Source organism: Chaetodon trifascialis, chromosome 18 (genome assembly GCF_039877785.1).
Source record: "Chaetodon trifascialis isolate fChaTrf1 chromosome 18, fChaTrf1.hap1, whole genome shotgun sequence".
Taxonomy (NCBI): domain Eukaryota; kingdom Metazoa; phylum Chordata; class Actinopteri; order Chaetodontiformes; family Chaetodontidae; genus Chaetodon; species Chaetodon trifascialis.
This window is the reverse complement of record NC_092073.1, coordinates 10,076,112-10,100,518: the sequence shown is the minus strand read 5'-3', so window position 1 is coordinate 10,100,518 and position 24,407 is coordinate 10,076,112. Positions and strand designations below refer to the sequence as shown.

At 43.5% G+C, this 24,407-nt stretch overlaps 2 protein-coding genes across 6 annotated transcripts in view; both read left to right on the top strand.

Annotated features, from left to right (window-relative positions):
• The window catches only part of mpp7a (MAGUK p55 scaffold protein 7a), a 125,159-nt gene extending 117,567 nt beyond the window's left edge, over positions 1 to 7,592 (top strand). For all 5 annotated transcript variants that reach the window (XM_070986157.1, XM_070986156.1, XM_070986155.1 and 2 more), the window contains one exon: positions 5,008 to 7,592. In XM_070986157.1, the coding sequence (XP_070842258.1) occupies positions 5,008 to 5,187 (180 nt within the window). In that variant the 3' untranslated portion in view covers positions 5,188 to 7,592. The remainder of the gene's footprint in view (positions 1 to 5,007) is intronic.
• A 14,818-nt stretch (positions 7,593 to 22,410) lies between these two features.
• odad2 (outer dynein arm docking complex subunit 2) overlaps positions 22,411 to 24,407 on the top strand; it is a 36,269-nt gene continuing 34,272 nt past the window's right edge. The window contains exons 1-4 of the mRNA XM_070985496.1: positions 22,411 to 22,634; positions 22,941 to 23,098; positions 23,531 to 23,738; positions 23,948 to 24,054. Coding sequence (XP_070841597.1) covers positions 22,411 to 22,634; positions 22,941 to 23,098; positions 23,531 to 23,738; positions 23,948 to 24,054 — 697 coding nt within the window. The remainder of the gene's footprint in view (positions 22,635 to 22,940; positions 23,099 to 23,530; positions 23,739 to 23,947; positions 24,055 to 24,407) is intronic.

The following is a 24,407-nucleotide window of genomic DNA, read 5'->3' as shown; positions in this document are numbered from 1 at the left end:
CACCCCAGCTGCTGCTCCCACACTGGATGATATTTGTAAATACTATTCAGATTAGATTAAGTTAAATGAAAGTTTAATGACCCCTGTAAGGAAATTGGATCACCACAGCGGAAAATAACAGGATATACGTTAAGTAAGGATAAAGGGGGGTATTAAACATACAGCCAGCCAGAGCAAATGTACAACAGATACAGACTGTCTCCAAACATAGTCAGCCAGTGAAATCTACTTATTTATTATAGTTATGGTCAAAAACTTAACTGTATAGGATGATTTATATGTTGTAAGATGGTCAGTCACATGTACTGTAGGATGTAACTGGGGAACACACTGAACACACTGTCCAATGATGTTATACTGTAGAAACACATGGCTTTACACCTGAAAGATCAGCAGCAGAAGAAATAACAGACTTTCTGGACGCTGTGTATACAGTATGTGTGTGAATGATGAGGTCATCCCTAACACACCTTCATCCCAGCCCAGCGGGGACACAGATGAAACCAATTAGCTGGTGGTCGGTGCTGCTGTGAAGCTGCAGGGTGGGGGAGCTAGCTGGGGGGGTGAGGGTGGATGATGGTTTTCCCAGCCCCATCAGGGCTCGCTTGCTCGCGTGTCTCGCTCACCACAGGCAGCGGTGAGGCCAAAATCCTGGTCAGCAACACATCAGGCGTGGCCTGATGGGACGTTGGGAGGTAAGAAACACGAGCAGTGAGGGAGGCTGAGGAAGAGATGGAGACTGACAGACTGACACTGGAGGAGGTGATGGGGTGTGAACTGGGGTCTGCAGGTGTAAATCCAACACGCTGTGTAATAATTTACATTTTTCTTTATGAGTCTTTATTGAAAACATATGCAAATAACATTGACAGACAAGTGAAATTTTACATTTACCAAAATATTTTACTGCCCACCCTACTTTCTGAATGGGCTTACTTTCCCCTCCACTGTCCTTCAACATCCACCCTCAGGCTACTTAAAGTTAAAGACCTCATTGTGACATAAATGGCAAAAAAAGAAAACACTCCATTATCAAATCAAATTCCATAATCGTTTAGCATTTTATGTTTTACTTTTCATTCCTGTCAGGATAGTAAGCACCTTAAAGACCTGAGGAAATGAACACATGAATCTCTTCAAAAAATATATAAATGTTGAATCTTTAGTGGTGACTTAATGTTGCAAGAAAAAGTCCAAATGTTAACATCTATAACATTCTTGCCGTTCTTCTCGCTCTATAAATCAAGCTGCCCTTCACTGTATTGTTAAACATGGCTTACACTCAGTTCTGTGACCGACAGCAGAATGGACCCGTCCTTTGAGAGACCCAGTGACAGACAGACTGGACCCATCATGAGACACTAAAACCCCTATGACAAGCCCAAGAAGATGAGTGCCACCCTTAAACTGTTGAGTAAAATTATGTCCTCTCCATCTTAGCATCTTATTGTTACACTGAACAGCTGACATGTTTTAATCTAAAGTCATATTAGCAAGGCAGCATGATCAGTCAGTTCTTTGAGCTTCCCCGCAGTCATCCTCCCCACTGACTGCATTGGCTCTGCTCGGTCAAACACACCCAGGTGCGATCACAGCACAGCCTGCAGCTCTGTCACAGTTAAAAGTGGGCTCACACTCAGAACATCCCATAGATATTTCTCTTCCCTGTCAGCCCTTTAAAACCTGGATACAGACACGAGCCCAGCTTGCATTAGTCACGCTGTGAAATATCATTTTGCGTCCGTCTGCTCGTCATTTCCCAGCAGGGGTCCTGAGAACAATGAGCTGTAGTTGTCAGAATCAGGATGATTGCTAACAATCCATGCTGCTGCTGTTATTACTCACTGTCCCTTTATTAGCTTCTGCCATTCTCTCAAGTAAGACAAACACACCTCTATAAAACTGTGACAAGGAGCTGGGTAACAAACCAGGTTCTGTGTAGATGTTGGTGTGCACTGACAGGATGTAAGCCACCTCAGGTCGGCTATTAAAGGCTCTGAAAGAGAAGCTGTTGTTGGGTGAGTCGTCTCAGACATACTCTATCCTCCGCCAGCTGTATTTCTCTCAGAGAGACAGGTCTGCTTTAATGATAAAGGCTGAGGAACAGTCGTCTCATTGTTTCAGCAGAGCAGCCTGACTTTAGCCCCATTGTTTGAGCTGGAGACGATTCAGAGAAGGTTTTCAAAAAAGGAGCTGAAGTGCGATGTAGAAAAAAGCAAAAACAGACTGATGTAGTTTGTAATTCAGCTATAATGTGGTTAGTGCAGAAAATAAATGGCACATTATCTGAAATGACCACTATCCTTTTAAAGCTGATTTCTGAAGATCGGTTCAGATTTTGACGCTTATTTAAATAGGGAGGACAGGTGTGTTTTATTGGGATCAATAAAGCAGGTTTCCCGCTGAGGACGTGGTGTCTGAGGCGGTTTTAAAAGATGACACCTGAGGCTGACACATGCACTAAAGTGTTGGCAAGGTTTAGAGTCTCATAGGGGGATATCCCCAAAATGGACACAGTAAATCACATTAATAAAAAATACAAGAAAGAAAACAATAAAAATGAAAGCCATAAAGACATCACGTTGATTCAAATCTGCAACACAGAGAACCCTCAAACTGAGAGTCACTAGCCTCATACTGTGCAATGAAAACTGCCATTTATCTATGCTAAAACAAAGTGCTTAAACAGGCATAAGACGCTACATCATTTCATGTGGAAATTAAGCAATCTAATGGCAGTGGGGATGAATGAGTCCCCGGTGCTTTTCTTCTCAAGTTTGGCCCTCCAGAAGTGGCATCAGCTCAAACTGCCCTCTGAGGAGAGCGATCCAGCACGGATCAGTGGATGCCAGAGAATATCCACTCACTCCTGCTTGCCCAGCTTTCCATTTGCCTCTTTTACCTTCATTATTTTCATCTCTCTGCCCCTTTTATTTCATCCTACATCTATCTTGTTATTTTCTTCCTCCTTTTTTTTTTTTTGATTCTCTTTCCATCTCTTTACCCAGCTCTCTGTCCCTTAAGCGGCTTCATGCTGTGATTAATGTTCTTTTACCTGGAATGGCCTAACTAGAGACAGACGCAGACTTGCTGGTGGACATGGAAACATCACACACACAAAACAGCGCACAGTCTCCCAGTTTCCTTCAGCTGCCAGGACAGGTCAGAGGGGTTGTCTTCCTGGCGGTGGACACAGTGGTCATCTGTAAGTCCCAGTCCAACAGTGGAAGTCCTGCAGGGGCTTCAGTCCAGATGATGGAGAATATAGTCCTGCTGTGGAACAGTTTTCTCCACAGGCCAACAAACCTTCTGCCCTCCCTGAGCCGCCTTTTCGTCTCAGCCCGTCCTCTTCCTGTCATCCTCCAAGACATGGGATGATAAAACCATCACACCTTCCTCGCAAAAGACAATAGAACGTGAGATGGTCGGGTTTTGTAAGGTAGATACACGCGAGACAGCCAAGCAAAAAAGCAGACAAGGCTTTAGCTGAGTGTCACAGGGAGTGAGTGTGTATATTTAGCTGCGCAGCTAATCCATTATGAAGCGGAAAACCACCAGAAACATTCTGAAGTAACTCCTGGCTGCAAGGAGCGTCTCTAAAAATTGAGCCGTTTAGGAGTTTTAAACTTTAACGAGGCCGTGTTTATGTGCGTACACATTGTATGCACACACTCAGCTTGATCCTGCCTGTTTGTGGGTGTGGGGACATGTGTGTGTGTGTGTTTGAGTTTCTGTGTATGAATGTGCATCTGTGTGTATTTATAATGGTGTGTTTGGCAAAGGGGCTCACTATAAAAACTGTATCTGTGCAGAAATCTGAAGTTGAGTGTTCCCAGTAAAGGCATAAGGCTGCATCAGTGCAGCCACTTGAGCCGTGCTGGTGCACTGAGGGCAGGATCAACACTGCCCACACAGCTGAAACCAGAAGGACCACCGTGGAGAGATACCTGGGCTCTCTCAGAATACTCTATCTATGAATACAGGAGCCCCAGATAGGCAATGTTTGCTCCCAGCCTGATAAAAATATGTTATTTGGCTATTCCTCGCAGTTAGCACGTGGTTTTATTCTTTACACTGGACAGCTAATTTGCATAATGCCTTGGAAAACTCTCCACCCCCCTGGAGGACCCCTGTTTAAGTCTCCATCTAAGCATGCAACAGTTTTATCCAGCACCCTCATCCTGTGCTGATACTGCAGGCATCCTCTTTTAATGTTTACTAAGTCCAGTGCTGAAGTTCAATCAAATCATGAGCTGAAGTTGAGTTGCTTTTTGATTTCATCAAATAAAGTCAAAAGTCATCAGGTTCATGGTTTGAGTCTGACTAGAATCAAAGTCATGTGACTGGACTTAACTGCCCCTTCAGATGAGAGCTCATGAGAAGCATAAGATTATTGCTTCCAGAGCACCTCTGCCTTTGTTTCAGGCCTGAAATGTTTGCAGACCTGAAGCTCATGTCCACTGCAGCTCGTGCAGCAGGTTCACACGGTCGGAGCTCTCCTCTCCGACTGTGGAGCAGCGTTGCCACAAGCTGTCATTTCCCCATCACACATATAAAATCCAGACTAGCAATAATGTATGTTTTACATGTCTGTCTTTTGGAAGTTATGGTTATGTTTTGCCCTCTGCTTATTTTGAGGATATTTTATTTTCTTTGTATTCGGCGCAGGAAATTATGAAAATTCCTTGAGGTCAGGTTGTCGTAAGGAGAGGTTTTAGTGCTTGGTCTGTGCCCGGGTTTGTGTGTGTGTACCATGTCTCTGGGAGGTTACAACAGGCTCTGTCCGGACCACTTTATGCTTATTTGTGTGTTCAAGGCCATGTAATTTGTGTTTACAGTATGAGAATTTCTCTCCCCTCTTGTTTACTGCGGCCAGTGTTTTCTCTGTGCAGCAGATTGGTAGCCTGAAATTAACCGTTTGGCCTTTGGTTTGTGCACATATCTCTGCTTTTCTGTCTTTTTCATCTCCGTCTTCTCCTGTCCTCTCTGTTCCCATGTTCACTGCAGGAGGAGGACTTTCAGGAGATGGTGAGAACTGCCCAGATAATGGAGACTCAGTATGGCCATCTGTTTGAGAAAGTCATAGTCAACGATGACCTCTCGGCCGCCTTCAGCGAGCTGCGGTTGGCGCTAAAGAAAGTGGAGATGGAGACTCACTGGGTTCCAGTCAGTTGGACTCACTCCTGAGATCCATGTGAACTGTTAAAGGAGAAAAGGGAAGGGCTTCGACGAAAATATCCAGGTTTTTATCTTTCTATGTCTGCTGTGGCTGGTGTTGGGGGGCATAACAGGAAAAACAAGACAGCACCAGATGGCTGTGTCACCACACCTGAGCTGCATGGAGCTAAAAATGAGCTTTTGCTTGGGATCAGGTTGGATTTAGAACCCAGCTGTGCCGTGGATGTGGATCTCCAGGTCTGACCAGATCTGACAGGGTTGAGGCTAAGGGCGCCTGTCCAAAATATGAGCCTTGGACACTGATCTGGGTCTCAGTCTGGGTCAAACTACCATGGCCACGAGTTTGAGCTCTTTGGTCCAAACCAGAATGTGGAACGAGCCCGGACCATCACAGCACCAGCAGTCCTGCCAGCACTTCAGCAACCGCGCCAACCAGGACTCTGTCTTTAGTGTGTTTGTAACATTAGACCATTAGAAACCAAAGGGATTGACATATTTCTTCTTGGTGGACAACTTACATGCACATGTCTGTAAAAGAACACAACCTCTGATGGGAATAAGGGGAGAAAAGAAAACATATTTGCCTTCTGTCTTACTGTTTTTGTTCTTCTCTAATGCTTCCATGACTGTTAGTCCAAACAAAACATCGTCAGGTACACTCTCAAGAAAGGGCAGTCAGTGTAATTTTATTTAAGAGAAATTAATATATTTTCTAATATCCTCCAGTTGTTTCTTTTTTGCATACCTTTTCTATACATATCTTGACTCTCAGAGCAACCTGATCGCAACTATAGCCACCTTTCTGACAGCTTTTTACACGACAGGCGTCTCTTCTTTCAGTCAAGTGTTTGGATTTCATCACCCTCATCTAGTTTTCCCCCTACCAAGCACAGAGAGAGCCATTTTATTTAGGTGTTATATATTCCATTTAGGAGCATTTTGAAAAGCCACCCTTCATATGAAGGTGCCCAGCATAACAGCTTTGCCATTTAAAGTCCCAGAACTGGACACTTTTGGCTGTCTGCTAGAAGAAAATGTTCACAATTGTGTTTTATTAGGGTGGAGTCTTTATTTTTATTCACATAAAAATGGCTTCAGCAAGGCTGCTAATAGAGGGTCCACAGCACACTTCCAGGATCTTAACTCAGAAAAATGCTAAGTAGCCGCTCCTGACTTTATGAGCATTAGAAGTTTATTGCTAATTTGAATCTCCCATTCCCAGTCTAACTTACTCATTTTTACTCAGTACTTTTCTTTTTTTAAGCTTCTATCATAGAGATACTTAACTTTAAGCTGTGGTACATTGATTATCAAAGCATCTAGTCATTAATGCTGGCTGCATAATTATAATAAACAATGTTACAGCCTTGGTAGTTCCTTGTTTTTTGCTGCTAATTAGTGAAAGTCTGATGAAGAGTAATATTTTATGAGTAATGAGTAGTTGTTTTCTTGCCAAGAGTGAAATGAGAAGATTGACACCTCTTTCATGTCTATATATTATGTATGGACCTAAAACCACGAGTCATTTAGCTTAGCTTAACATCAAGACTGGAGACAAGGAGCATTAGCAGCTACCCTTGATTTGTCCAAAGTTTAAAAATATGCTTACTAGCACCTTTACAGTTGTGGCTTTATGAACTTCAGACTTGTTTATGGACATGTAATTTGTTAGTTTGTGAGTCTGAAAGGTCCTGTTATGTATATTTTTTAACTCTGGAGTGAGAACCAATATGCTAAGCTAAGCTAATTGCCGTCTGACTCCAGCTCCATGCTTAACGTACAGTCATAAAAGTGGCATCAATCTTCTCATTTAACTCTTGAAGAGAAAGATAATAACATTTCCAAGAATGTCAAACTATTCCCCTAACAATGTTTTTTGTTTTGTTTTTGGTTTTACTTGGAACAATTGGCCACCGTTCTGTACAAATCCTCTTTGAATTTCTCTCATACACTAGCTGTATGTCAAGCTCAGGTTGCATTGCCCAAATTTATTTTTATCTACATTTATTTTACTTTTTCCTCCTACTATGATATTTAGATATTCGATTTCAGTCCATTTAAAAAAAAAGAGTAATATGAGTTTAATGCTGTTCAGTAATGAAATACACATTTTAAAGGGATTTTAACACCCCTCACCCTTTTACCCTGAGTTTTATTCCTTTTCCCATCACATTAAGTTCCCTCTCTACATATTATTTAACTTGTTCACCTCTTCATACCTGACCCCTCTGCCATCTGTTTTATTGATCAAAATCAGATTTGTACAGTCTTCAGAAAATATTTTTAATTCCTTGCTGTAAATGAAATGCTGTTTATGAGGCAAGATGTATGAATTTACATTATTCTTGATAACTGCTGCATTTTATATTAAACAAAATCCAACTAAACTTCCAATTTCCAAAGTGTTAAATGAATCCATGTCTTCAACTGGGCCAAGATTGAGAACAGTGATGTGTGAGGGGGAACAGTATGAGAAGAAGTATTTCTGGGATTTGTGCCCTTGTGTGCCAGTCACATCTATCTTTTTCATTATTGAGAACGATATTGCTGCAACATCATTCAGCTGCCCCATAGGAGTTAACTGTAGAGAGCACAGTTGTGTAAACAGACCTTTCATCTTGTAAATGACAGCACTAGAGAGTAGTAAATGACAGTCAGCGGCTGTTTCTGTCATCTGTGAGCCATTACAGGTAAATTAGATTTTGACAATATTTGAGATCACTCTGAGGTCGAAATTCTTTGTTTACTGAGTGCCTCAGTTGGTCTGTGTCTCTACAATGTGAGCTGGCAAACAAAGGTGAAAAGTAAGAAAAATAACCTTTCAATCTATATTCTGTTCATCTGTCACTGCAGATTGGCATCATCACAAATGCACTTGATTTAAGTTTCCATCTACATTTAAGACAATTTTTGAGCTCTTTTCCAGAAAGTCTGCAAAAGAAAAAGCACATTCATGAACGTTTTCCGTCCTCTACAGCACTGAGATGAACAGTCATCGGAGTCGTGTACCATTAAATAATTTCAGAAGAAGAGGCAGAAATGAGATGACGTAATTAGAAGAGTGCCAGTAAAACCTAAACTGAATAGTGGAATATGTGATATATGGCATTTATGTTTGTTTTATGTGTCATATTGCCAAAGGTTACAGTGTCCTCGTCAGTCCACACAGCTCTGATGTTTTCATCTGCTTCTATTTTTAGTATCCTCGGTGGAATAGAGACCCCAGTGGACCTTTAAGTGACATTAAATGATGATTAGTCTTCTCCGTCTCTTTCCACTGCACTTTGTTGTATTTTGCTTTTATCAGTACCCTGACTTTTTCAACTCAGCCCCGCATTAAAGCTTTTTGTGATATTTATTCAGATTTCCGACCTTTCCGCTTTTTACGTGCACTTTGAAAATGCACATAAAAATAGGTTGAGTTTAAGCTCCTAAAAGAGATGATTTGTTGGATCAAGATTGAAGGAAGTGGCCAGAGTCCAATGACTGATGCTGAAACCACCAGAGCAGTGCAGCCCAATTAAACCCCAGTGTCCTGCTACAGCTGTGTGCCAAATTACTAACTCAGATGTCACTGGACCTTTGAAAACAGTGGCTCTGTGAGCAGGGGGAGTCAGTGGGGGTGGTAAAAAGGGGGCTCTTGAGAAGTCCAGCCTCCAACCAGCAACCCACTGGAGGATTCGACAGGCCTCCGCTTGATGAAGTTCCAAAAAAAAAAAAAAAAAAAAAAAATCCTCCACCGGTCCAAATCAGGTCGCCTAACCTTCACATTTCCTCTTTTCCACAGTGCTCACTTTGATGGCTGTGTGCAGGGGGGTGGGGGGGGTTGTTACAGCCAAGGTGGATAAGGACACAGTGAGGTGGAGGAGGAGGTGGTCGGGAAGGTCAGAAGGAGGTAACGGCAGGCTGAACGGAGGAAGCAGTTATTCCACGTCTCGCCCTCTCCTCACGTCTTTCTCTCACTCTGTCTGTCTTCTTAATTAGGATAACAGAGTGACGGGGGAGACTCAAAGGCTGCCGGCTTTACCTACAGGAACGCGGCTTTGGCCCGTCATGCCCTCTGAGCTGAGGCAGGGTGAGTGAGTGAGTGGGTGAGTGAGTGGGTGAGTAGGCAAGGTTTTCCCCTTCCAAAGGTCATCAAGCTCAATCATCCATGTATAACTCAAGGCAAACGCCACCCTGCATTGTCCTGGGTAGTTCGGTTGAGGGGGTGCTCGGATGAGAACATTCTAGAGGTTCTAAGTGAGTGCAAACTGACCCCATATCCTCTCACATCATAATGCACCAAGGATCTCATGGGTAAAGGTGTCCCCATGTCAGACTTGAAGGAGCCAGTGTAGCTGGTTCCACCTTTCTCCCTTTAGTTCTCTGGCTTTCCTCTGAGTTTCTTGTTTGTTCGCTTTTTGTTTTCCACTCCACGGTTCCACTCACATTCATGTCTTTAGTCACCCACTATCTCATCCCCTGCAGGGTTTTCCATGTGTTTATTTTACTCAGTCTCACTAGAGGTGCCAAGAGTGTTGATGTTTTGGGAGGGAGGCGGTGACGCTCCTTGGACTCCCAGGACTTTTTTCTTTGTTAAGCAGTGAGCACCTGATTCATCAAAGATAGAGACAGACGCACTGTTTTGCTTCTTGGCTCCTTGACGTGTCATCAGCCTGCGCCTTAAGGATCCCACGCCATTGTCAGGGTGATGGGAGTCTTGCATCAGCCCGGATGCTGAGCTTTACTCACTTTCAACTGAGGATGACAGAAACACGTGTTCACAGATTAAGTTTCTCCTGACAGGGATAACGAAGGGGCTGGAGTTGGCCACATATGCCAAGGTACTTTGGATGAGTGATGATGTCATACTGAAAAATATTGTGTGTGTACATTTGGGTCTGTGTATATGATCAAGAAACAGAACAGTAAATGGCATTGCCCTACAGTAAGTAGTAGCAAAAAAGACTCATAAATCTTCATATAGTTGTATAAAAGTCTTCCTGCAGCCCCTGACTGATTTAAGATAACAAATCCCTCTTCGTCTTTATTCATCTGTCTCCATCATTCCTTGAAAAGTGAGCTGCCATGTGAGTAAAGGCCAAGCGATGGCTTCCCCGGTTCAGACATGAACACTGGCACTCACCAAATCAAAGACCTGCTCTCAGGCTTTTCCCCTTTCGTTCCTCCGGCCATAATAGTAAAGCAGAACACGTTAGGAATCTGAGGATTTATAGGAAGTAAAGTTCAGCTTTTATCTCAGATCCCAGAGATTAATGTTGCGCTGCAGTAAGGTCTCATGAATTGCTCTTTTTCTTGCCCTTTTGATGTATTTATTTTCATGTCCATAAATCCGTGCATTAACTGAACCCATTGTTTAGGAGCTAAGGGCCAGAGCCAGACAAGCAGGGCAGAGGCAGGCGGAGAAGTGGGCTGAGCAAACCAACAGCAGGGATTAAGCTGTGGAAAAGTCAGAAAGCGGGTTCCATCCGGGGCCTAGCGACAGGTCATGGGGGCTCCTACGATGTCCGTGTGACGCATTTTGCAAACCATTAAAGTGAAATGTCTCGCGTTACAATATACGCTCCAGTCATTTTGATTTACTGTGTTACGATTACAGCGTCAGGGCCAATATCCTGAATGTGGCTCCATGTGATAAGTCCTGCCTTTGCAGGAAGACAAATTGTACATCATGAGCGTCAGAGGCAGGGTAAGACGGAGGGGGCTCCTGCTGAGATTTCTCATCTTTTTCATAAGCGCCCCATCTTGAATGAGCCTTTCTTTCTTCGTCTCGCTTCTCTTCCTCCGGCGTTCCGCTCTCCTGCCTCTGCCCAGCCTTTCATGTGGTGACTCAGTCCATCACCATCGGTTTACCGGAGGAGTCGGCCAGCGATGCCGCTCTGTTTTCCTCATCCCCGGGTAAATGCCCTTGACCATAGGGAGACTGTTCTGTAGACTAATGGGGCTTCAGGCCAGGAGCTTCTGCCCACCCTGTCTCCTCAGCCTAATTAGCCTTAGCATTACCTCATGTCTGTAGGGAAAGGTCTTCAGGACATGTTACCTTGAGCTGTATTTCTCAATTACAGGACTTGAGGAACCGGAGGGTGGGGGGCAAGGGGTGAACAAGTGATGCCCTTCATTCCTCCTCGGCCTGAGAACGGCTTTTCACCCTGATGAGAATGTGTGGAAATCATAACAACACACTGGGTCCAATAGCCGTAGTGCAGTCGACCATTAATGCAGGGTGGCGTATGTATACACTGCCTGCTGGTGCTGCGCAGGTTAACTCGACTGTGTGCATGTTTTAAAATGAGACGGGGCTAAAAGTTCACCTGGAGTGTCCTCCGCACTGCAAATTCCTCTGACACGTGGAGCTAAAGCAGGGTACAGGGGCCAGGGCTGCACAAAGGCATTGACTATGTTAGAGGAATTCAGAGCTGTCCACCTGTATTTTCTTAAACTTTCTCTGCGGTCTTCCCCCGAGTCTTGTTGGCCTCTATCGGAGCGGTTTTAATTATACACACTCTGAACTGTCATCTTTAAAGTTAGCGCTCAGGAGGTCAGGACCTTCTTTGTGTGATACAAATTAGTCTCAACGCTGCCATGATTTCCCCGAGTGAGGGTGAGTGAGAAAGGCAAAAACTATCACCTGCTTTCCAAATGTGCCTGTTTTCATTGCAATGAAGCATTTTTTAATAGTCTGTATTACCCTCATGGCTTTCCAGCAGCTCTGTCCTTTGAACAACTTCGTGCAACTTTGTAGATCCTAATACATGCAAATGTAAGTAGCAAAACAGTGTTCCTCCATCATCCAGAGCATACAGCACTCAAATGGAATGTAGCAGTGTGTCCAGCTGGGGTATGAGAGCCCAGCACCAGTAGCCATGCTGACCCTGTGTAATGACGGTAAGTGGATTACAAGGAGGCCCTGGTCACTGGTCATTAATATTGAGTCCGCTAGAGTTACCTCCATGTGGCAGCAGCTCTACCACAGGGACTGAGCCCAGGACCTCCAAGATACCTGAGAAGCTCATAGTTCTGTGCGGGGGCTCAGATGAGCTGACAGAAAGTGAAAAGGACCTCAGAAAGATCAAAAGGGATCAGTGAGGACAATTTTGAACACATCAAAACCTGGACAAAGAAGACCAAACCTGTGCCTGCAGTTGACAGAGTCAAAAAGGAATCTACAGAGTAACAACCGGTGAGCTTATTGTAGCGTAGCTGCTCTGAGGCTTACATCCTTATCCTACGCTAATGGCTCCCATTAGTGATATAAATACATTGCATTTCTTTTTTTATCTGTATCTAATATCTGGTCCTTTGTGCAGGTGTGCAGCCTTTATGGCTTCTGCACAATTGCCTTGATTGCCAAACATAACAGAAAAACAGACCTACACATGTGGTCTTGATGGTTTAGAGGACATGTGAGCTAACGGGAGAAAAATCTTGGATTCCCCATAGAAATGCAAAGACATAAGTTGGATTTCTCATGCTGTAATTCCACAAGGCTGCACATCATCACATTATGAATCTCTGCGTTTAAGAAAACTGTGTTTATGACCGTAACAAGCACTCCAGTGAACCCCAGAGGTTGATAAAATCTCTATCTTTTCGCTGATGTGGGTCCACGCTGCATGCAAAGACCTTGTAACAGACATGTAGACATCACGTTGTTACTGCCATGTTCTGAGAAACACGGTGACACCTTGCGGGGTTGACAGGGCCTCCACCCTGATCATGACAATCACAGATGTATCGCTCAGCTTGTTCCCAGAGCCTAAAAGCCAAGGCCTGGACCCTGAACCTACACAATCCACACGGCATGTTTTGACACATTGTCATCCCTTTTTTTTTGGAAGGCAAGGTATGAGGAAGAGTGCAGTGAGGCTGCACACACTCACTGTGTGCTGTTTGTGTTTCTAATCAAGTATCCACCCAGCCGTGATGGCCGGCCTGCCCACCTGGGAGGTATGATGGGAACTCGTGTGATCCAAGGAAAGAATAAAAAACAAACAAAATCAAGGCGGAAATAATTAAAAGGGGTCAAATGAGGGAGGGGAGAGGGACTCTTTTCTTAGCAAAGGAAGAATAACAAGAAGCAGCGTGATTTTGTAATGGGTCATGTCCCTTTATGAGGTGACGTAATTTCCAATAAAGAGCCATAGGTCCAGTGAGGATGCCAGTATATTATGTGTTGAGCAGACAGGAGTCTGGGCTACCAGACCCTGTCCAGGCCAGACCTGGTGGACGGAGGACAGATCTGCAAGAAGCCTGCTCCACACAACACGTTAAACTGTCAAAGCGGCCGTTACTCACATGAAAGAAAGCATGTGACAGGGCCCTAAGACAAACAAAGCATAAAGCGGTCCACCTTTGCCAACTAATAACAGTTAGTTTTACACTCAAGTGTGCTGACTTTCGGAACTCGGAGGCGTTTTTGAGGAAACACAGCATGAGATCAAAAAATAAATGGCAGCAGCATCTGACAAGCAAGGCGTCAGGAGGAGAAAGAGATGCTTAGGGCCTTGTTAGTCTAAATCCAGAGGCGGGAGAGCAGAAGTGAGTTCTTCCCAGCAGTCCGCTGGAGCCTGTGTGTCATGTGTTAGCAGGTGTTGATGGCGGGGAGTGGCGCGGCAGTGGCCTGGGGAGCAGTTGAGGTTTTGGCTGCAGACAACAGGCCCTAATGAGTGATGCTCCACAGGGGCTGATGTATAGCTAGCCAGAGATTGAGAGAATGGAGCGCCCCTTTAACTGAAGCCATCTGAAAGGAGGAAATGCCCACAGTCCAAAGTCTGGCTGCCTGGCACTCTGACCGCCACGCAGCCCTCCATAGAGGCTCCCACCGCCAGGCCAAACCCGACCAGCCCCCCATTCAGCAGCAGAGCTCACACGCAGGCCACAGACAGACTGATTAGTCCTCTGAGCTTTGTGATTAGACTACATTGTTAACATTGGAACAGCACATGCTTTGACTGCCTTTCCTTGGCTCGCTGAAATCTTAAAAACCTTAGAAACATATTGTATTTCCAGAGTTCTTAAGCTTCAAAGTGGCTGGTGGGATATTCCCTCGGTGTAGCTGTCTTTTTCCCTGAGCGCTGAAAAGGCTACTGTTTGTGAACAATGGTTGCCTATTGTGATAGTGATTACCTGTTTCATTTAACACCTTCCTGCTTCTGCAGTAACTCACCCAGACTGTTACTAAAGTCCAAAAAATTTCGAGTTACACAACATTTAATGGTCCTGAAAATATGCTCAAATAGCTTCTACACTTTGCGATTTTTACTGTACATTTTTCTAAGGTTTACCACGACTTTATCTAGTGATACTACTGAGCACAGCTTGAGTAAAAACTACAGATGAGTGACTGAGCAAGATATTGTTATCTTGAAATCTTGGCACAAACTCAAACGAAACACATGTCTCACACAGCGGACTTGCATCGGTATATTTGACTCTATGTTTAATTACACTAGAGCACCTCAGCTGTTCTACAGTTGAATATGTTTTACCGTTTACCAGTAAACTTTGGTTCCATTTAAAACTCTCTTCCTGTGCAGTAACACGTTCAGCTCCACAGAAATAAAACAAACATGATATTTTATATCTGTGCTCAGCGTCTGTGTTATCTCTCCATAAATGACTCATGGGTCAACCAAAGACTATTGATAGCCATCACTCGTGTACGATGACACCGCAGGCCACCCTGGCAGCCATTGATGCTGAACTCGCTGCACGCTCCCGCTGTGGCTGCCTGTTAATCGCAGCGTGGGGTTGGCTGAGGCTCACGGGGGAAAGGCCAAGTGACGGTCGGGCATGTTATGGAATTCAGCATGGCGCAGCTCAACTCAACTTCCGACAGGTTTCACAGGGGCTTCCAAAGCTAAACATTCACGCCTGACACAAATTTTCCTCCACCTTGTAAAACTGAAACTGAACACTACACACACACACACACACACAGCTCTCTGCTGTACTATAGGATGGCAAAGCAGATTTTTTGATTTTCACTCTCTGCTGCCATTGTTATTTCCTCCCACAGATAAAACGTGGGGGTCAAGAACATGACGGGATGTTAAGTTATGATTACCAAAGAAAAGACACACAAAAAATTCAGCCCTTTTTTTTCTGTCTTTTCGAGAGTGAGATGAGAAGATTGATACAACGTGATGCTCTCATGTCTGCATGTTAAATACACAGTGAGGGCCTGGAAACAAAGTCTAACCTGTCCAAATGCCACAAAATCTGACTTCCAGCAGCTCTAAAACTCAGCAAATCACAGTGACTAGTCGGTTTTTATCTGCATACCAACCACAAAATGTACCAACACATTTTACTGTGACTAGAATTCATGTGTTATAACTTCTTCTCTGCAATCAGCAGCGAGGTGCTGTATAGTCCTGGAGTCCTCCACTGCTGGGCAGCCCTGCTAATTCCCTGTAAAACCACAGTGTTTCTTTTTTACATTTCAATTTCTGGACCGATTAAACATTTAAAGACACCGCCTCTTAATTACAGCGAGCTTTAGAGGTTTCAGTCGGCATATTTTTGAGCTTTGGACAAAGTTGTACTTATAGCTGCATCCAGTCTTTATCCTAAGCCAACCTAATCAACCCCTGGCTCTTGCTGCTCCAGCTCCACATTCAGTGCACACACACATACAGTATCAGCATGAAATAAATGAGCATAATCCCCAACATATTGAGCTGTTATTTTAAGTATATTTTGTCAAATCTTTTTCTTTTTTCTACATAAGTTTCAGTACTATTGTGTCACTACAATTGCTGATAAAATAACTGATTCAAAGGCAGGGAGGACATGAGAGTTAAAGTTTGGTTCGTTGAAGAGTAACAGAAGGATAACACAGAGCAGACACAGAGGTGTACTGTTCTGTGCTCAAAATAAATGATGTGATGAACAACAGAGTTGTCTCCAGGCTAAGTCGTCTCTGAATTATATTTGTCTGTTCACAGGGAAGTCTCTTTTTCTTTTCATGCCTTTCACGAGGATGTCTCATTATTTCCAAGGAGCAATATTCCTCTCTCTCTTTCTTTTCCTGATTGGCCCGGCGGCGCCGACGCTGGAGCCGCCCCAACATAAAGGTCTCAAGCAGCACCTCGTCTCTGATGATGGGAGGACATGGGACCAGCCTCCTCTCTCATTCTCCTCTCACTGCATTTAACAAGTCGCCCTCCTCGTCTGTTCTCACTCTCTCTTCCCTTCCCCACCTTTTCCATTTCCATCATGCACTCAACATCTATCTTCATCTTTTCACCCACGTGTTCGTCTTCACTCCCTTACCAAGAACAGGCCAGCGACTCACCCCTCTCCCTTCCATCCTCACTCTGTGTTACCTCTTGCCTCGCCCGCTCTCTCCTCTCCTGTTCTCAGCTGCTACCTCAGCTCTCCCTTCATCCTGAGACAGGGGAGCGTAGGAACAAAGGGCCCCTGATGTCTTCCTGGAGAGGTTAGAAAGCAAAAGTCAAATTGCATTAGAGCTCTGCGAGCATTAGCGAGCGAGGCAGTGCCAAACGTGGACGGAGTCTCAGACCGCACTTTCAAAATAATAATTACACTGTAAGAGATGAAGCGAGGGAGACAGGGGAGCAAGGAGGTGACGGGAGGAGGGAAGAAAGAGAAGGAAGATCTGTGTTTTTATTTAAGCGTGCTGAACGTCTTGAAAGAGTAGAACCAGCTGCTATCTCCAGGCAAGGACAAGGGGGAGCGGAGGCAACTCGATCAGTCTAGCAGAACAGCTTTTGCCAGCTCAAGGGTTTTTAGAGCCTTTATCTGCTAAACAGGTCAAGGTGGGCCCAAGATATCCTCACATGAACCAGACAAAAGACAGCGTTTTGCTTTTTTAAGTCATTGTTGCCTTTATTTTAATAGTGGACAGTAGAGAGGTGACGGGTAATGACTCGTAGCAAAGGTCCCTGACCCAGTTTGGAATGTTGCTGTTAATGTTCATGGTCAGCATCATACACCCCAGGGTAGCAGCACAAGGCCGGGTTACTACCCAGGCAGAGTGAGAACCTGTCCAGGGGGCCCAGACCTGCAAGAATATATTGGCCTTGTCTAGCAGTGAATGTTAATAAGGTTATTTATGTGATATTTCCTATTTCCGCATCTTTAGGTGGTGCAGTTGGTCTTTCTCACCTTCCCTCGGCACATTAGCACGAGAGGACGCCACGATGGAACAAAGGACAGAGTGCAGCCAGAAAAACACATCACAGTAGGTCACACTGTTTGAGTGACAAACGCCTCCTTAAAAATTCAGATGATAATTAGTCGATCTTTCCTGTTTTTCCCCTTTGAGAGAGGTGAAACAAGACGGGCAGGTGCTGGTAGAGAGTCGGTGAATTACCTGAGAGCCCTGCTGCAGCGTGTTCACTTGAAGGCTCGGAGCTTTAGCCAGCGGCTTGGCATTATGTATTTCATATTTGGTCAGTCAGTGGAAAATCTCTCCACTCTCTAGAAAACTCTGCCACAGAAAGACTTCCCACTGGCCAAAAGAGGGGTCACTCCATGGAAACGTTAGCACTTACCAACAGAACTCAGTAACATGCCCGGCTTTTTATACAACGTGATATCTCAGGTAATAGATGACGAAAGCTCTACAGGGCACTATTAAAATGCATAACAGGCAAGGCAACAAACAAAATCACTTTTCATATTAAAAATATAAAATCCTGTTATTAAAAAGTGAAATGCATGTGGCCTGTTCCTCACTGCAGCAGAAAGCAGCTTTTTCTACTGTGTTGAATCTGCTCATATCCATGTTGTTAACATGGCTTCATGTTTGTTTTTCTATTTTTACATTAAATGACAACCTGCAGATTTAAAGAAAACACTGTATCAGTTGGCCAGAGGGGCTGGGAATATTCAAGTTTATGGTGATATGATTTTCTCTAAGGTATGTTTTGTGGTTACATGCGCTCATTCAGCTTTTCTGGAAATACATAAAAGCTCTTGTAAAGTGCCTCGATGATTTCACAGCAGGAGCCAAGTGTTGCCTTGCAGAATTGCATCCAACACAAACAAAAAGTGTTTTAAGTCATATGGATATAGACTTTGTCATTGGTTTTCCCCAGAAGCCTTACTGCCATAAATCTTGTCTTACTTCTATATTTGACAAGCGTCCATCCACTCCAAAGAAAGCACTGGCACTAAGCAATTGCCACTTGAAATACATACTGTACACAGTATTTGGAAACCACAATTGCAGGTTTATGTCTATGAGAAGCTCAAGTAATGATATTGTTGCAAAAAATATTCTCAACAGTATCAGGTTTTGTTGCTTAGACTCATTTAGACTCAGATTTTGATTAATTTTCATGTAGTGAATATTATGGACCCAGCTTTTAGGAAAATTTCACACGTTTTCTTGGCAACACGTTACAGTCATTTCCTTTTGCTTTGATTATTAATTAATGTGAGATTGCCCTTAATTTGACGGCTACCATAATGCAATGATCGGTTAATGTGGAGATATTCTGCAGGCTGTGTGTGTATGAGGAATAATTACGTTCAGTTTTCTTTGGCACAACTGTCTTTGCTTCCGTTATCTCACTTTACACTCTGAGCAGGACCTAATCCTTTTTTCCAATGGCCTCTTGTACCAGTGCCTATTTAAACAGGCAATAAACCGGGCAATTACTTATACGACTGAATGATCTCATCCTTGTCTGTCAGATAAAAAAAAGGAAAAACAAAGATAACCTTGTTAGCAGTGACCCCCAGCACACTACAGAGCACCGAGTGTGGACCATAAACTGCATTTTGGAAAGAAGTTACACAGCAGGTCGTCAGGCTTCTTGTCTGTCACAAGTCACCCATGCTGAATTCCATTTACAGACACTTGCCCCTTATTCTCTGTGCCTAAAAACACAGAGGAGTATGGGAAATGAAAGATTCTGGAACTTTTTACAACCAGTGGATGTGGTCATAGCTTCTAGTTAGAGCCCTTTTTTACTGTTTTCTATTTCAGAACCTCACGTGGATTAGTGCGACACATCTCACAGGTGCTCATTACAATGACCAGTGTCACCCCTTTCCTGCCTTAACCGCACAGCCATTAGGCGCGCTGAAGTGGATTTGACACGAGGCCTGTTAAAAACGTCAGAGCTCTTCGGAGGATGTGAATCCATGCCTGAGAGAGAGGGGAAAAAATACAGGAGATATGCACTCAAACCAGGAGCAGGAACAGTGGTCCGGGCACATCCTCATCATCACTCTTCTTACTCAGGCACTGCTTTTGTGTATGTTTTAATCTGAGTGTTAATGGAGTGTTGTGGAGGTTGGACACACTGCGAACGGATGCAATCACAATGTCCATGTGTATAGAGCCCGGTCCACGCTTCCTCTCTGTGTGTCGTCAGTGTGTTTCCAGGCGGTCCAATCAGTGACTGAACTCAAGCATTGGAGAAAGAGCATAGAGAGCAGTTGTGTTTATTATGCTGCATTAAGTCTTTACTCAAAGAACATGTAAGAGTGAGCAGGTGCTTCTGAGCTCTGAGAGTATTTGTTTTACTTAGTAAAAGACCCATACTGGGGAGAATGTTTCATTTAATCTCTTTTAACAAACAGCAATTAGGCTCACTAATGAGACCCTGGGTTAGATGTATTAAGACCCTCATTTATCCTGCTTCTCTTCCCTGTTGGTTCCTTCAGTCTTCCATCTTTCTTCACTTTGTTTTTTCCGCTGACTGCTTCACAGTCAGACAAAATCACACACACACAGATGCACATGCTCTATGCCAGGCCTGTCTGAGTTCACTCACCGGTGTGCTCCTCTGCCTTCAGTCCCTCATCTCCAGCACCCCCTTGCAGATTCTCAATGCTTCTTAATTTAGACAGCTTTCCCCTTGTTCCAAATAAAATACCTGGAGGGGGAGGCAAACTCATAAATCCACTCCTCTAACAACAACAACATCCAGAGTGAGCTCTCTTGATACTAGAGATGAGCTACTACTTCTCCTCCCCCCCGGGGATCTCTGGTGATTGATTTACATGCAGGCTCAGTCCAATTTACCCGAACGGTTTAGGAGACAAAGTAGTTCCACCTGCTGTGCCGCCATGCATGCCAGGCTGAGAAGGATAGGTCTCTGCGCCATAGGCGCTCCTGGCAGACAGTGCGCAGAACAAGAAGAGCACCAGAGGAAATCACTGGTTTCATTGGCCGTGAGATACCCCTTCTCTGAGTCAGCCTTAGGACAACATGGATGGGCAGCTGCCAAACAATAAGGACACAAATTTGTTCTTCGTGATGGAAGGGATTTAATCACATTGAATGAAAACACGGCTGCACCCCATTTATGAATCGTGTGTCTGGGAGCACTTGAACTCATACCGTACCAGCTGCCTACCAACTGTGGGTCCTGAGGATAGCTTTCTGTTTCTGTCTCATATCAGTTTTGAGTGAGTGTGGTTTCAGTGTGTATATTAAAAGATTGTCGTGCTTGCAGCAAATTCTCATTATAGCCCCCATGTAAAGTGGCTGTACCCACTTAAAATCAATAATGTGGAAGACACAGACATTGTCTCTATACACATTCAAAAGCAGAAGGTTGGTATCAGCCACTTTTACCTTTGCATCTCCACGTCAAGAATAAGGCTACCTGTGTTGATCGGCTTATTATATTTGAACTGAGTGAACTTGCTGCAACTAAACACAGAGTATCCACCCAAATAGGTTGTTTTCACCAGCCAATGTTTGTCTACGGGACAGTGCCAAACCAGTAGTGAGAGAGGAAAAAGGCTCTCAAATATGCGGTTATGTGGACACTCTAAAAGGAAAGCATATAGGGACTTTATTATTATGACAACATTTGACTTGACATTTTGGAGTCCCTGACCATGCAAGTCACAACACTCGCACATCCAAAGTTAGATTTCACAGAGGTAGGTTGCTGTTAGTGCACAAATATTTCTACGTTTTTCTAGCATTTGATTTTATTCTTTGATGTCATTTCTATTTATTATCCTTTATTGCCCATTTGCCTTATTAATGTTGCTAGAAAAACCACCTGCACTGCACACAATGTATTAGCATGATTAAACAAACAAAGAAAAACCAAGATGTACATTAATGACAGAGTGTCTGCGTTGCATTGCATCACATTGCACTGTGGTCACGTCAGGTAATCCCCAAATGGTAAAGTAATCATGCATCTTTGTGAGTTTAACGGGGCTCTCTTTGTCATTTCAAGTTTGGGTTTGGTGATTTTTGACCCACGTCGCGTTCCGTTGTGTTTGGCTGTATCACAGCAACCAAAGGGGCGGATATAACTGGGAGAAGTAGCATGTGGTTTCCATGGACACCGCCGATAGCAAACTGTCGGTATAAGTTTTTAAATAGAGGAGAAACTTGAAATAAACGGTAAGTTTGCTCTTAAAAACACAAGTAGACATAACAGATAATGTTAGAAACATGTAAGGTGTGTTTTTTTGATAAGCAAAAGCAGAAAATGGTTGTAGTTCTGCTGACGTTAGCTGAAGACTGTATATCAGCTTTGCTAACGGGCTAAAGCCTAAAATGTAGTATTGTTAGTATAGTCAACGCTAGTCAGTGTTCTATCAAAACGTCGATATTAATGTGAATAAAACTTGACAAATACCTGTTACCATTTTCAAAGTATATAACCAGAAAATGCTCAATAAAGTAACAGAAATACTGTAAACCTGTAGACATTGTAGTTTTACAAACACAACATGTTCTTTTTATTCTATATCAACCCTTTTAAATGCAGTGTAAAATTTATATCCACCTGTCAACAAACAGGTGGGCTGGAATTGCTTGAGAAATTAGATCTCCAGGATTATCCAGTATGGTCTGTTATCTGACAAAAGTCATTCAAAGCTTAAAACAGCAGACATGTTAGTTATATTCTAAGTTAATCATTTTAGCTGTGTAATGTCTGGCTGACTATTTAAAACCCAAAGATTTTCCGGTCACTATCACATAACCCTCATAGCTGCGAAGCTGAAACTACAGTAGATCATATTTGGCATTAAGTCCTTTAAAATAAATGGCAATTATTATGATATCAAAGTAGTTACTGATTAATGTTCTATCAATCATAAAATCACTTATCTGACTAATAGTTTCAACTCTGAAATATGTCAAACAAATGCCTTAGAAATCTCATGTGATCTTTTCTTAATATCACCAGTGAAGCATTGCGCTGAACGCATATAAGCCACACACTGATGTTGTTTGTAATTTTTCACTTTCAGAATATCCCAGCCTGTGCCATGGGGGTGTCACTGACCAGGGCAGCCCAGTGGACCACGGCCAGCTCTGGTACTGGCAAACTGGAGCTCACGCCGATGAATGAGTCCTTGTTGAAAGAAATCCTGCACTTTGTGGAGCAGTTCAGCTCCCAACACCCACAGGAGGCAGAGCATGTGTTTGCAGAGCCGCTCCAGTGGAGTACCACTTTAGTGGCATCTGATTTCAAAACAGACTATGACATCAGGTTGGCCTAATCATGAAGCAGGCAGCTGGCTGGCCAGTGCTTTCAGTATTACGTGTCTGTGCAGGATATGCTGTCACCATGGTGTCCAAATGTATTTTAGTTTGGCTATACTCAAAGCAGTGGGCTATAATTAATTTGTTTTTCAGCCTCAGTTAGACTGGGTACATTCCATTTGATTTCATCAGAAGTTCTGATCTACTTTCAGCGTATGGTCAGCTTTGTATCTGATAGCTGGGAAGCAGAGAGGTACTAAAACAAAAATACAGATTTTAATCAGCATTAAAGTTTTTTTCCTTTTCTTCTCAGTGACTCAAATGTACAGTCCCATGAGAAAGATAGTGAAGGGCGTCCATTGTTGCAGCTCTCCCCTCCTAATGTTTACGTACGCAGCTTCAGCCAGCTCTCTAAACTAGTTCTTCTGGCAGATGATAAGAAGCTGGAGGAGGTTCGAGCATGTCTAGAAGGTAAGCGTGATGACCACAGGATGAGATTTGAATCTAATTTGCAGTCAAGCCACCAGCATACCTCCATAACCCACAGACTTAATTTGTTTGTCCTCCTAGTTATTCTCTACAACATCCAATTATGCTGCCATTGGTAATTCTTTGCAGATATGTATTTACTTTAGGGCCACTGCCAAAAAGAGATAAGGTAATGTGTATTTGTCTGACAGAAGAATACATGCTGAATATGGTCGAATCCATTTTCATTGCTGGTGGATTTTTTTATAGAGAGAGAATGTTGGTTAAGTTTGAGAAAAGAAAGAATAGAGTATATACGAGGCCTGCTGTATTCTTAGTTTAAAATGATCCCAACTCATGTCGACATTTCTGGAAACGCTGTGATCAGCCTCTGAATCTGAAGATTCTCTCAGGCTATCCTCTTTTCTTGTTCAGAAAATGAAGGCCCCGTGGTTAAGATTCTTGGTCCCAGCTTTGCCAGCATCCTGGAGGAAGAAGGCACCCAAACTGATGTACTAAGTCTAGTAAGAAAAGTGAAGGAGGAAGATCAAGGCAAGGACTCAGAGGTCAAAGTCAAGCTGTTCCTGTTGCTCCAAAATATGGATAACCAGCTCCTCAGCAAGTGCCTGAAAGAGATATCCAAGTAGGTGTTTCTCCAGCTCTCTCAGCATTCAATCTGATTATCTGTCCATCCTCCACGGCTATCCTCTTTCACTCAGACCTAACCAGTTTTACTACGACATGCGGTTGTTTTTTATTGGAATAGGCAGTAGATTTTGGAGAAGGAACCATGAGTAAATGAGATGAATTGGATGTTTGTTTTGTTTGTGTTTTTCTCCATTTTCACTGCAGACAAGTGAAGCTCGACCCCACCGCAGTCAAGAATGAACTGGAGCTGTTGAAACAATTCTGCAGTGAAGGAGAAAACAGGGTGTTGAAGTCGGTTCGATACACATCAGGTTTGAATTATCTCCTCTTTTCACTGGGTTGCAAGTAAAGCAATTGCTATTAACACTAATGCTGGATATTCCAAAATATAAAAAGTCTGTTGTGCTGCCACAAAAGGCATGGAAGTCATTATATCTGTCAGAGTCCAGTTTACCAAGTCGTTAGTCAGTACATGTTTTTTTGCTTCAATGCAGTGTATTATCATGCCCCATGAAAGTGCTCAGTGGCATGTGCAAACCAAGTGGCAAAAGCAGTTTATGTCCCCTTTTGTTTGGTTGAATTGACACCGTTTATGAAAATGCTTCCCCAACCAGCCTTAAAATGTGATTGAAGTGGAGTGAAACTATGACTCCTACCCTGGGCT